At 37.4% G+C, this 15,470-nt stretch overlaps 1 protein-coding gene across 1 annotated transcript in view; it reads left to right on the plus strand.

The window, feature by feature from the left end:
* The window catches only part of LOC122815047 (extracellular calcium-sensing receptor-like), a 270,860-nt gene that overhangs the window by 169,029 nt on the left and 86,361 nt on the right, over positions 1-15,470 (plus strand). Inside the window, exon 7 of the mRNA XM_044087294.1 lies at positions 8,752-8,875. Coding sequence (XP_043943229.1) covers positions 8,752-8,875 — 124 coding nt within the window. The remainder of the gene's footprint in view (positions 1-8,751; positions 8,876-15,470) is intronic.

Genomic DNA, 15,470 nt, shown 5'->3' on the forward strand with positions numbered 1-15,470 from the left:
TCTGCACCCCCCACTCCCCCTGATAATTAACTATACCAACAATAAGATCACACTACAGTGAGGAAAATAGTAAATATACTGGTCTGTGATGTACAGTGATCTCCATTTAAATGGTTTGAAGTTTCAAAACTTCGGTCTTATGGTTTCGACCATAAGGCAGTTGACGTTTTGAAATTCTTATCTCCTCCCGAAATTAAATGATCACTAGTCTATATGCATTACGAGTATTTACATACCTCCTGGCAATAACATTGAAACAGCAGAGCATAGCACCATCCCACATGAAGTAATCATCCTTACAATCTGGCTTGCAATCAACAATAATACCTCAAACAGTGCCATAAATCAATATGACCGTAGCCAACATATTATCATAATGACAGATAAACCACCTTACACTGGATAATGACCAACTCACCCAAAAAAATTATCACCAGTGGTGCCCTCCTTGATGCCATCAATGACCACTTACCTACCTAAATAATTAGAGATCACATCACCCCTCCTAACCAACATTGCTACAATCAAGCCCATAACCTCTCTAATTTCAATAAAGAATCTTTCATCTCACATCTAAAACTTCTTGGACTGGAGTCTCAATAACTCACTCCCACTAGATGAAGCTATAACCTTATTTAATTCTATCTTCCTCAATGTCTTAAATAACCATGACCATATCCGAACAAAAATAATCAAGAATAACCCATTGCTAACTAGACAAATGAAGCAAATAATGAATGAAAGGCACAAAGTCTGGAAAGATTGGAAAAGACTAAACACTACCTCATACCTACTACACCTTACGCAACAAACACTGTAACTAAACAAATAATCATATTAGACACGGACACATAATACACAAATCAGCAAAGTAACTAGTTGTAAAATCCCAAGTTTTACATCCAGGACAAACCAGCCATCCTCCCTCCCCTTCCCAGATACACACACAGACTGTATTTCCTTATGTTTTAACAAACATTTCCTTCAGAATGTCACTTCTCTCCTACAAAATTGCAAAACTGCAACAGACATAAATCCACAACCAGATAACAACTGAAATGATTTTTACTTTAACCCAGTCCCCACCTCCATCATTAAAAAACTACTAGAACAGCTTAAACCTACCACCCTTGCATTGATAACCTCCCTCCTGAATGTCTAAAACTCACATAACCTCCCTCCTGAATGTCTCAAACCCACAGCTGAAGCTTTAGCTCTACCATTCTCTATACTCATAAATCACTCCATAAGAGAAAGCTATGTGACTACCTTATGGAAGAAATCATACATTCTTCCACTACACAAAGGACATAATTCAACTGACCTCTTCAGCTACACACCAGTTGCCATACTGTCGCACTATCGCATATGCCCTACATCGATCAATTACATCACCATGGCCATGAAACAGTGGCAAACCACTTTGCAGCTAGGCCATGATGAATGATAAATTATTATCCGAGGGATAAAAATTCAAAAGGGAATATTCCAATGTGACTGGTTGTTACTGCTGCTGTTTGGCTTACCCTTAACCCATTAAGCTGCCTACATAACTGATAAGGTCATGGATATAATTTGGCTCCCAGAAAACAATCAAGTGAAAAGACTTCTCATTCTCTTTTTATGGATAATTTGAAACTGTATATTTCATCAGATGAGGAGCTAAAAGCGCAACTGCAAGTGGTTAAAACTTTCTCAAATTATATAAGAATGTCATTTCGTCTTCATAAATGTGCAAAAGCAACATTTGAAGCAGCAAAGCTGAAGTACTAAAACAATATCAGTCTGGGACAGGAATGTGATATAAAGGAACTTGAGCAGGAAGACGTGTATAAATATTTGGGAATTGATGAAGGATCAGCAATAAAACATGAACAAATGCAAACAAATTACAGTAAGGAATATTTTTGAAGACTAAAATTAATATTAAAAACAGCCCTGACATCTAAGAACAAAGTCCAAGCTATAAACCAGTTTGCTCTTCCTGTTCTAACTTACAGTTCTGGAGTGACTGACTGGCCGCAAAAAGGTATTGGATCATCCTCATGATCGTCCTCGTCAGCCCCCTTTTTCTCATTTTCTACATGAAGTCAGGGTGTCGTATTAACTACCACTATCTCTCGATTCAATGCCACACTCCTGCCATCTTCGACACTCATATCTAACTGCCGCAGACCTTCTCTCACACAATCCATCCATCTGTTTGCTGGATGTCCTTGTTTCTCCTTACCTTCTTTCTGTCTGTCCCAAATCCTCTTCTCCAGACTGTCTCCTGCTTTTCTGCACATGTGCCTGAACCACCATAATCTGTTCTCTTTGATCTTGTCTACAATTGGAGTTACTTTGGCTTCTGCTCGTATGTCCTCATTTCTTCGTCTGTCCCTCAGTGTGCATCCTACCACCCTTCTCAGCCACTTCATTTCCATCACCTCTAGCTTCTTCATCAGCTCCACCTTTACTGCCCAGGTGCCTGTACCATACAGTAGCACTGGTTGCATCACTGTCTTATACACCTTACTTTCCAGCTTCTTTGGTATTCTTCTGTCATTCATTGCACCTGGGACAGTTGGCTGCAGACCCTCTGATTTTTGCTTTGACCTCTTCATTCAGAGTTCCCTTCTCCTCAACCATCCCTCCCAGATACTCAAAGCTATAAACCTGTTCCACTATCTTACCTTCTATCTCAGTTCTCAACTCCTTCTGAGTTCCCCAATTTTCTGCCATTACCACTGTCTTATTTGTGCTTCATTTTGCCCCATGTGCCTTCAGCTTTGCATTCCATTCCCCTATCCTTTGCTGAAGTTCTTGCTCAGAGTCTGCCTGTAATGCCACACTGTCTGTATACAGCAACTTTTCTGATGTGTCCCCTCTGACCTGTTTGCTAATGTAGTCCATCACCATTATGAATAGTATTAGGCTCAGAGCTGAACCCTGGTGCACAACCACTCCCACTGGGATCCCCTCTATGAGACCGAACACTGTTCTTGTTTCAGTCATTGGGTCCTTGTACATAGCCTCCACTAATTTTATCACTGTTTCTGGGACTTCAAACCACCACATTTCTCCCCAAATCAGCTCTCTTGGGACCTTGTCATATGCTTTTTCCAAGTCCAGGAATGCCCAGTTGGACTTTTTCCTTATCTCTAGCTTCTTCTCAACCGTCTTTCTCACTGCAAACTTTGGGTCAGTTGTGCTGCATCCTGATCTGAATCTGAACTGCTCATCTCCCATATTACACTCTACTACTCTGTATATCCATTTATCAATCATCCTCTCCAGAACTTTCACGCAATATGACAGAAGTTTGATGCCTCTGTACTGTCCACAGTTGCGGGATGTCCTCTTTGTTCTTATGCACTGACATGAGTATGCTTATTTTCCAGTCATCTGGGGTATGTCTTTCTCTCCACACTGCTCTGAGTACCCTCAGGAGCCGTTTCCCCCCTACCTCACCCAGCATCTTTATCGTATCTCCTGTGACTTCATCTGACCCTGCTGCTTTCCCTGACTTCATTTTCCTTAGTGCTATTCTTACTTCTTCTAGGGTGGGCTCCTCTTCTTCTCCCATTGTGAGCTATGTCTGGGACAGTGCAGCTTCTGTGGGGTTTTCTTCATTCAGAAGATGGTGGAAATACTCCTTCTATCTGCCTTTGATGTCCTGTGGACTGGTGAGAAAGCTGTTGCTGGCATCCCATATGAAGAATGTTTGATTATCTTCTTTATCTTTCTGTCTTTGCCTTGCAACCTGATATAGTTTCTTTGTGCTGCCTACTGAGTGACTTTCCAGAAGCTGGTAGAGTGCCTCTGATGCCCTGTTCTTTTCTATTGCAACTCCTTTCTTAGCTTCTTTATTAGCCAACCCAGTATTCCTTCCAAACCTGGTCAGTCTTTTCTATCTCCCACTTTTTTCCTGTACTCCTTCTTTCTTTTGATGACTTCCTGGACTTCCGTGTTCCACCACCAGCTTTCCTTATGTACCTTATTTCCATAACTGGCTCAGCCACATATCAGTCCTGTAGTCCTCATACATGCTGTTTTAAGGCACTGACATTATTTTTCAACTCCACCTATTTCCTCCTCTTCTTGGGGTACTAGATCCCTGAGTAATTCATTGAACTGTTGTACTTTCTCTTCAGTCAACCTCTAGGTATTCAGCCTCATCTCTCTTGACCTTATATCCTTCTCTGACCACTGCTTGCAGCTTATTGTGGCAACCACATGTTTATGATGTCGGTTGACTGTTTCACTAGGGATGACTTTGCAATCATAGATTTTACCCCAGTGCCCTTTCCTTTCTAGAAGGAAGTCTACCTGAGTTGCATATTGGCCACTTTTGTATGTGATCTTCTGACTGTCTCTCTTTCTGAACCACGTGTTGGCTACTATAAAGCCATTTGCCAGACAGAAGTCTAGAAAGGCCCTCTCCTTCTTTATTCCAGTTGCCCCACCCATGTGGACCTAGGCAATCCTTGTATCCTGTTCTATCTGTTCCAATATATGCATTCAGGTTCCTCATTATCAACACCAATTCATATTGTCCTGCTTTATCCAGTAGGTCCCGCAAATACTGTCTGAATGCACTCTTTTCCTCACTAACACAACCCTGCTGTGGGGATAGGCTCAGATTATGAATACTGCCCTATCATTACACTGGAGTTTGATTGCCATGAGTCTTACACTAATTCTGATGATTTCCCTTACTGCCTTCTGAAGTCTCTCTCTGACCACAATTTTCATACCATTTCTAGTCTGTCCTCCTGAGTAATGGACTCTGTATCCCAGGCCAAGTAGCTTTGCTGCACTGCCCTTCCATCTTGTCTTAGATACATAAGATGACCAGCCTCCTCCTTATCATCATGTCATCCACTTCCAAGCTGCATCCTATCAGTGAACCTACATTAAGGTATTGGATCGGCTGGACAGGAAAACAAGAAAAATGCTTCATGCTTATCAAATGATATAAAAGACTATATATTCATCATTCTGAAGAAGGTATGGACCTCCTCAAAATTGATTATATGTATAGATCTGCAATCGTAGGACTGCATGTATATCTGCTGACTTCACCAGATCCAAACATAGTGAAAATTTGAAAATATGAGGAAAAGAAGTCTAAAGTGACTTCCCTGCTTAGATTAGCAGAAGCAATTGGCATCAAGCTGGAACAGAAATCAAACCAAAAGTAGACAAAAATCAGACATCAACTGAATGTCCCAAAAAATCAAAAGAGAAAATGTAAGGAGAAGGATAAGATGAGAAGTCAAGAAATGTGGAAAAGGCATAAAAGTACAGAAAACTCCTGGAGTGACCACTTGTTCATTATTATCTGATGCAGGAATGGTTAAGAAGAGGTGAATTTAAACCAATGATGAAAGGTTCATATTGGTGGCCCAGGATAGTGGATTATGTTCACGTTGGTTGACAAAGTCCATTGAACGTGTGGGATAAACAGACAAATGCAGGTTCTGTAAAAGAGAATTGAAAACAGTTGCTCATCTTGTTTCTGGGTGTGATATATTAATGGCAGAGGGCCTGCATACTGAAAGGCATAATGTGGCAATACTGTTGTGTTGGGGATTGTGCAAACATTACAATATTGAAGAAGCTGGGAAGAATTGGAAACATAAGCCATGAAACATTAAAGGGAATGATGAAGTTATTGTGACATAGGATCATCCTTTACCAACAGTTCAGAAAATAGATGTGAGAAAACTATGAAAAGAAGACAAAAGTAGCATCGATCATTGAAATTGCTACACGCAGTGATTACTGTGTCTTATGTACAGAGAGACACAAAGTCATAAAATACCAGGATTTGTGGGTAGAAACAAGGGTAATGTGGAAGAAGGATACACAGCTGAAATAGCAGTAGGAGCAATGGGTCTTATACAAAAGAGCTTACAATTGTATTCAGATATGTTACTGATACATGTAACTCCATATGAATTGCAGAAGGTGTCATTACTGGGCACATTGAGGGTGCTGCAAAGAGCAGTTCTGCCTAACATCAAAGATTGAAACAATACTAATTTCATGTACTTTAATCATACTTTGACTTAGGAATGGGGTCCATACATATCATGATACTAGAAATCCAAAAGACTTTGAGAAACTAAACCAAGACAATCATCTTTATCTAAAATATTAGAAAAATGCACATATGCCAACTCTAGATTCCAACAAGATAAAAAAGTTCTGCCACCTGCTCAGCATGGTTTTTGACTGCACCACCACTGCTTTACTTAGCTTCACATCTTTCATAAACCATCACCAAAATAAAGGAAATCTAGTATATGCAGTGTTCTTGTACCTTTCACATGCATTCAACACAGTCTGCTATACCCTAGTCATTCACAAGCTCTCTGGTCTTGGAATTGACACCTCATCTCTCTCAAGTTTTGAAAACTGTTTCACAGGAAGATATCAGATCTGTAAAATGGATCAACTCTTTCTCATCCTTCCTACCTATATCTGTGGGGGTACCCCACGGCTCCATCCTTGGCCTTCTTCTTTTCACCACCTTTATAAATGACCTACATAATGCCAGTAAACAGTCTGCCACAGTACAGTAAGCTGATGACTGCATTCTTCTGTGCTCTGCTACCAAACTGCAACAGATCAAACAAGAATGTCTTACAACCAGCGAACCATGACTCTGTAAGCCTCAACTCTTTCTAAACCCCAAAAATCAAAATTAATACTATTCTTTCCCATCATTATTCCATATTAATACCTCAATTTGCAATAACCTCTTTAAAATGCACCCAGATAAAATTAGTGTCTCACACATTAACTGCTAGGCATTATAGTTGATGAAAACATGAAAAATGATATTCAGATAAGGGAAGTAATTTAAAAAAAAAAACTCTGCAAGAATTTAAAGTACTGTACAGGATCAAATTTTATCTTACTTCTGCAGCTAGGATACAACTAGCTTCCATGCCTTTACTTTCTAAACCCCTCTATGCTTCCCCCATACTGATTAATTTACACACTACACTAACCCTCATGTTAGACCAATGCTACAAGAAAATAGCTAAATTTGCTACTAATCTGCACAAGAAATCCTACCATTGCCTGGCTCTTAAACAGCTCTGCTGGCTCAAGCTACTACACTATTTAAACCATACCCATTTAAGACTTGCACATAAACTCCTCAATAACTGTGATTACTGCCCAACAAATTTATTACAACCTTACTCACCAAACAGGTCCAGTTTGTTCCACTGAGCAGGCTTTTCTTCAAATCTCTAAATCACGTAACTCAGCCTACAAGTCCCTTTACTTTTTCTTTGTTGCCAAAATGTGAAAATCCTTGCCACTACCCCTCAGGCAAATCTACAACCCCAGAAAATTTAAATTGCAACTTAAGAAATACTTTATAGGTAACTGGCACTGTCCCTGTTCTACTCCCAGGTGACTTTACAGACTCTTTGCTGAGTGTCCACCTTCCTAGCCCTCACCCACATTTCACTTCACTCTCCCCTATTCTTTTATTCGGTAATTCTTCTTCTTCTCTACCAAAATAGTTTATCATCTACATCCCAATTTCTCTCTAAGCCCGCCTATAAAATAGCCATCTTAAGTATAGGTATACCTAGGAAGTCTACACAAAAATCTTACCTCTCTTCCATTACTATACTCTTATCTGTTGAACCTCAAATAAGTAAACTGTCCTGCTGCATTATCTGACTACACTGAAAAGACATCTTGGAACTGTACTATAATGCTCCTATTGAATGGTACACCAGGTTGTACACACTACATTTGTCAAAATGTATCCATCATATGCAATGCTACTTACAATATCAACTGGATACATTGCTGTATTTAATTCCTACATATAATTATGCTATAAGCTATTACTTTCATTAACTGTTTTTGAACTACTAAGCTATATAAGCCATTGCTTTCATTAACTATTTTTGAGCTACTAGTCTGTAAACTGCTTAAAATTAACTTTTTTTTTAATTTTTTCATTAATGAACAACTGTATATATGTCATTTTATATGTATTCAATCATTGCTTACATTATAAAACCAATCATTGTTTTGGAGTTTTTCTCCTTGGATCTCTAGTGAAGAGGGATTACTTCCATGTGCCCAGTCAGACTTTCTCAGTAAACAAATGTTTATAAATATATAAAATGTCAGGAAAGTGGTAATTTTGTTGTGTACTTATTTATGAATTGTATTTGAAATTTACTTACGAGTTGATTTATTCAGCGGTAAGTCATTTTACATAAATGCCATTCACATTTCAGGACTCTACTGATTTGTTCAGTTAAGACTTTGCTCAATTAAGATATGCTTAGAATGGCAGGATGAAATGGAACTCATATTGTGGTTGCTGTTAGTGAGTATTGATGAGTGTGTGACATTTAACCTGTAAAAGAATGTCAAGTTAAGTTTCCAGGATAAAACCATGCTTTTTACTGAATTGTTACAAACCAATTAAGAGATATTGACAACCCCCCCCCCCCCATATCCAGCACCTGGAGATTATTATTATGATTATGCTGCGGCCTCTGATGAAAACTTAAAAAAATATTCATATGATAAATCAAATGTATCAGTGGGTTACTGGGGGAGGGGATACAAAGGTCATGTGAATGCTTTAGTGAAACTACATGCTTCCATCATATTATGAGCAATTGTCTGTGCTCATTTCCAGGCTGTACTGGTAACATGAAACGTGAGTCTATGCCAGTGGTTACCTTACACTCACTAACAGTCTTTTCTGACTTTTAGTTTCCACACTCTGCTTGCAGTGAAAGTTGTTCACCTGGATACAGAAAAGTGATTCGGGAAGGACAGCCAGCCTGCTGCTTTGATTGCATTGCTTGTTCATCTGGAGAGATTTCCAACCAGACAGGTACATCTGTGCAGCAGAAATAATGTGTTTGTCTAATTATTTTATCTGATTTGTCCAGTCAAATAATTCATTCTCTAGGCCTCTCAGGTATTATGCAACAAATAAAAATAGAAATACATCCATTAGATCCAATTTACATATGACATAAAAGACCATTGTACTATATTCAGATAAGGAAAAGCATGTTTAAAACTGAAAATCTAAAATAAATTGTAGAAAAATACATGCACTAAGTAGTATTAAAATATAAAGTACTGTTCTTGTTGGGGGGGGCAGTTAGTCTGTATTAATTCTTAGTGCTAATATTTCTTACTTTTTGGAATTTCATTGGCTGTTAATTGATAAGTATGTATATTCCAGTCATGAGTTTAGATATTACTAAAACATTTTTTAACAATGTATAACTTTGAATTTAAGCATTTATTTGGGTAACCCTTTTGTACTACTCTGTACTGGTTTTATCCTAACTGTGTGTATAGGAGATAAACTATATTCCTAAATGTGAACAAATACCTGTACATACCTTACATCTCCTTACTCTCCCTTCTTCACTCATTTCCTTACTTCTAACAATTGCTCTCTCCTGGCGTTCTCTCTAAATAGACCATAAGCCTGCTTTTCTCTCACTTTGTATTGCAATTCCTGTTTGTATTATATTAACTTGCCACTACGTTTTCTATAAACTGGTTAAAATTTCAAATCATTGTTATATATCATGTATCTATTCTTAACCAATGTTTTCATATCATGTATTATGTGGTATACTTATTTAACCCATGTTTGTTTTTTGTATATACATTTATTGTTCTTAAAATGTTTTGTAATAGTTTGGAGATTTTCTCCCTAGGCTTGTGCTGAAAATGAACCCCTACATAGTTGGACTTTCCTGTCAATCAAATGTCAATAAATAAATAAATATACTCAGATCTGAGTAACTTACCGCATAATTTCTAGATGACTTGTAGCAGATAACATGCCAAAGGAAGCTCATTGTCTCTGCTTGCTGGCCTGCATCTGAGCTCTACACAGACAATGGTGTGTAAATATGATTGTAACACCCTTAGTGGTATTATCAGCAAATATTACCCAGGCAGAAATTGTGGGCCTGCTGCAACTCTCTATTCTTCTAGGTTTCCGGAATTAAGCAAACTACTGCTGACAAAGTTTTTAGGTTTGTTTTGTGAAATATGTGAAAAGTGATATTTTGTCACATCTGAAAAACAAAATCAGCTTCCTCATTCAAAGATAACTTTCTGTCACATCACAGAGGGACCATTTCTTTAGTTACACTGATGTCAACAAACTTTTTAGGCAACTGTGTGAAAACACAATACTCACCTAGAGTTTTTAGTGTCTGCCTTAATGACCATTCCTATAAATTAGAGTATTTTCATCTCCTGCATATTTATATAGGATTCATGTATGCCTATACACAGAGTTATTCATATAGGAGATTCAAAGATTTAAGCATTTGAGTGCAGCTGCTGAGTGGGTACCTTAAAAACTGCTGATACTGAGTACATTCAGTGCCTACAGTCAGTTCAGCAATGCTATTAGCTCTCAAAGTATATGGTTTCACAAGTCTGGCATATTTTTCTCACCTTTGTGCAAACACTAGCTAATGTAATATATTCTGTCCTTTCTGGTACATTTGTGAAATTTTGTGTCAAATGGTGAAATGTGATAGCTGGATGGATGGATGGATGGATAGATGGATGGAGTCATTAATTCATCTATGTTGTTAGCCTCTGAATTCTATTTGGAATCATAGACAGCCAGACTCTATTCTTATCCTGAAAAGCAATGGGTGTAAGACAGAATGTTAACCTTTGATGGGACACCAGTCAATTACAGGACACAGACACAGACAAACACATACACACACACACACACACACACACACACACACACACACACACACACACACACACACACACACACACACACACACACACACACATATTGCACCTACCTAGAGGTAATTGTGAATGAGATCACCAGTTGAATGCTTTTTGGGATAAATGAAATTGTTGATGCTGAAGTAAAGGAGCTGTTAACAAGGTGTTTCCTGTGGCCCAGTGGTCCATGATTTAATTCCCTCAACATCCACTGCCTAACTATGTGACTCTGAGCAAGTTACTTAATCAGACAATGCTACCAGACTGAGTCCGTAGGGGAAAAATGGTCCATGGAGACCAGTACTCTACAACTCTCAGAAAGAAAAGACAAAATGCATGTAGAAGGAACCACAACCAGGAACATAATCAGATAGTTAAATGCTGGGAGGCATCAGTGCTATCTACTGCACCTATATGTCACCTCTGCTGAAATTTAAAATTAATTAGTAAGTATTTGCATTTTGATATTTGTTTCTGCAAAACAAATTTTATTGATACCAATAACACCATAACAAAAGGAAAACACAGAAAATGATTAAAAGAAATATTGCACATAAGAACAAAACGTTCAACAACAAAATATTAACACTTTACAAAAGATAACATTGACTAACATTGGATATACATGCACCAAAACTTATCTGTTACCTGACTGATTTATTTGTGCCTAGTATTAATAAACTATCTATGAATCTAAGAAAACATTTCCTTGCCTCAGTCCACCTTTAACAATTTCCAGTATTTAAAAATGAAACCTCTAGTTATAGCTATTACCCCTCTAATAATGCACAAATCCAACTAAGACAAGTATGTAGGTTCCTTGATAAATCCAAACATCTAAAAGGTTGACAAAGTAGGTAAGGTTTAATTTACAGTGTACACTGTCAAATGATAGTCATTAGAGCAAAGCTGCATTAACCTAGGAACTCCCAAATCAAGTGAAAGTAATTTGCTTTCGGTGTTAAACACCTCCAACATGATCATGTGTGAACTCTGTGCTAAAGATAGTTAGGTGAATGTTACCAGCAATTTAATCATTTAAAGAAAGTGAATGAGGCCTGCTGAGAAAGATTTGAAAATGAACTGGGTGGCCTAATGGTTAAGGTGTTTGCCTTACAAACACAAGGTGCAGGGTTTGAGTCTCACAAGGGGTAATTGTCTAGGCTTAAAGTGGCTAGCAAGGGCAGCTAGCTTAGTACTAACATATGAACTAAACTCTATTATTTTGTCCCATGCATCATCTGCAATTTCTGTCCTTAATGAAGCTTGCACTTAACAATATCTGCTCTATAAAACCCCAAAATATTAGCCTCATATCTGTATATCTTTCTGAGCATGGGGTAGTTCTCTAGGCGCTCCTTAATTGTATTTAAAGTGGGAAATATCTTTGAGTGATTTCTAGTGGCAGTCCAGATTTCAGAGATTCAAATATGCTGCCTTAAGCTTTCTCCACCACTTTCCATTACTTTAGGGAAAGAGCAGCCAACAATAAATGTTCTCATCTCACTGATACTGCAATAGGATGAAGAACTATATAAACTGGTTAATCTGCTCAGCATAATTTGAATTATCTCCTTCAGGTCATATACCAGGTCCCCTTGATTCCCTTTTAATGCAGCGGTTTGAAAATCCTTTTTGCACTCTAGTAATCTCTTAATAAGTAATCTAGTAGATGTAATCCCACTCACACAGCTGAACAATTGAATTCTTTCCTATGCTTCTTTCAAGGAAACAAATTGTGCAGATTTATATTCCTGTTTTAGTAGCTTTAGATTCTCATTGTGCAAATCATCCTAAAATCCCCCGTTTTACTTTATACTACTCCTGCTTAATCTGGATTTCAAACTGCAATAGCTCCTCCTTCCTCTTGCTAGAAACCTGTCTTTTTAAAATATCAAAATATTCCCTTACATCTAACTTGAGATGCTACCACTTGCATTTCAAGTTCCTATCAGAACCCTTAACCAAACTCCAATAATCATTAAGCCACTGACAAAAATTCTGAACTTTACTGTGATTCTTAAAAATAGAGGGTCAACTTTCCAGAAGAAAGTTCATGATACCCTAATCCTAACATATTTAAAATGAATACTCTATGGTCTGAAGTCCCCTCTGTCAGATATGAGACCTTCACAGTATGACCTATCAAACTCCTACTGATCAGTCAAAAGTCCAGTCTGCTAGCTACATCATCCTGATACCCATAATAAATAAAACCATGCTCATCAAGGTGACCAGTTCTACAAACGTCTACAAGGTCCAGTTCCTGAATAAAATGTTTACGCCAATTCCAGGACCTCAAACGTCATGATTTTCTGGCAGGTATTTTATCAGTTACAGGATCTAGAAGTTAAAGTTACCTCCTACAATGAGTCTCACATTTCAATGACTCATATGGATTATTACATTAAAAAATCACATACATGAGACTCTTAATCTTTGTTGGGTCCATAAAAGTTGGCTAAAACAATTGTTATGTCCATAGTCCTTCCCTTATGACTACTGACCCACCTCTGATGTCACATTTACTAGCCATAACAGTCCAATTTAGTTGTTTATTGATCAGTACCACTTCTCTTTTAGATGATTTTATACTGCTGGCTTTCTCCCCACCCCTTTCAATTATGCAGTAATCTATCAGACTGTCTAGCTTTAAGCTTAGTTTCTTATAAAAATACAGTTTCAGCTTTGAGTCAATTTAATTTTTCTAAGGCTGAATTTTTTTTCGAAGCAGTCCTTAGGCCTCTTACATATTATGATTACTCTTAATGAATCCCTTGCTGAATGCACAGTCTTACCTGACCCCACATTCCACTGTCTCATGTTCCAGGTTTGTTCAATTTAAGATGTCACTGTCATCCACAGAAAAAGTACAGCTCAAAAATGAAAGCAAAATATCAGCAAGGAAGAGAAGCACAAACAGCTATTAAGAGTACTAGTTTATGAAAAATGTGGTTGGATTGGAGTGAAGGAATTCAGTATTACCATATAAACACAAAGTAAACAAGGGCACAATTGACCCTTCTAGTGCTACAAGATTTACACTAATCTTGCACTTGACATTTAGTGCTTGAGACTCCCTGTCTTTATCAAGTCAGCTGTTTTGGGCTAGAAACACTAGTAGAACACACAAAAAGTACCAACAATATACCCCACAGTATAAATAAACTTAAGAAAGGAAAAGCATTACTACACGATAAGCTCTAAAGTATGGTAATAAAGTAGCTATATTTGCAGTAGGAAACAACGCCTTTATTACTAAAAAACTTTAGTCTGATTCTCAGTATACATCCATGTCAAATATTAAAGCCCCTGGCACCCATTTCCCCATCTTGTATCACAGTTCCAAAGTAAAGTTACTACAAAAGATTCTAAATAGCTACCCCTAATACAGCTGCAGAATATGAGAAAATGTAAATATATATATATATATACTTGTCAAAAGCTACAAATGTCAGCCCACTGTTGTAGCAGCTACTGACTCTATCCTAATGACTATGTCCAAGTTTACTAATTCTTATTCTAGTCTCTTTTTGAGACCTCAAGAAGTGAAGGATCTGGGGGGGGGGGCACGTGGCTAAGGATGAGCCTTGAGTAGCAGCATTTTCTGTCAGCTCTGCCTTTTCATATCTTTTATGACAGGAAAATTTGAGAATATCTATCTAATACGTTGTTTTTTTACACATTTAGTTTATTCTTAAAGTCTTTTTAGATAGTATCTCAATTTTTGTATTTTTTTTTTATATTTTCCTGTCTAAATATTAGAGTCAAGTTTCTGTCATCAGTTAACAGTATGAGCTTCTCTAAATCTTCACACCAGGATATCTCTTTAAAAAAAGGAACTACAAACTTTACTTTCCACCATTCAAGATCTCTCTACAAAAATTGACAAATTGGACTTGAACTTGGAAAACTTTAAGGAAAAATCTTCTCAACAAATGGAAACTATTCATCTAGATCTTAGACAATAAAAAGAACAAATCAATGGAGTAGAAACATCTTTAAATGACATGGACTCTAGAATTCAGGTAAATGAACCCAATCTAGAAAGCCTTTTAAAGCAAAACTCCCTATTGTCAGCAAAAATAGATGATCTAGAGAACAGATCTCGAAGAAACAATATCAGAATCTTTGGGTTGCCGGAAAATGTGGAAGATAATAATATGGAGAAATTTTTAACATCATGGTTACTAGAGATCCTACAGCTTCCAGAAGCCCTTTCATATGGAATTGAAAGGGCTCACAGATCTTTGTCTTCATCAAAAATTAATAACGCTAACACCACAATTTCTGTCATACTCAGATTTTTGTCCTTTTATGACAAAGAAATTGTCCTGAAGACAGCATGGTCCAAATCTCCCATCAAATTTAAAGATAATGTTATCCAGTTTGACAATGACTATTCTTCTTCAGTAATAGCCAAAAGGGAATTATTCTTGCCATTACTCAAAGAACTTAAAAAACACAAATTAAAACACATTTACTTTTTCCAGCAAGGCTAAAAATCTTTATTCAAGACGGTCCCAAGATTTTTGATGAACTTGAACCAGCCATCACAGATATAAAATCAAATAAAATCCTGGTTAAAATAGATGATATGGACTGGGCTTCCACTAACCTTCAAGAGATTAGCGGAAAATGGTTCCTGGAAATCTCTAGACCACAAAAAGAAACTAAAAAAGAAATAAATGACTTGA

The sequence above is a fragment of the Protopterus annectens genome, chromosome 11.part0 (assembly GCF_019279795.1).
Source record: "Protopterus annectens isolate FY-2018-M chromosome 11.part0, PAN1.0, whole genome shotgun sequence".
In the NCBI taxonomy this organism is placed as follows: domain Eukaryota; kingdom Metazoa; phylum Chordata; order Ceratodontiformes; family Protopteridae; genus Protopterus; species Protopterus annectens.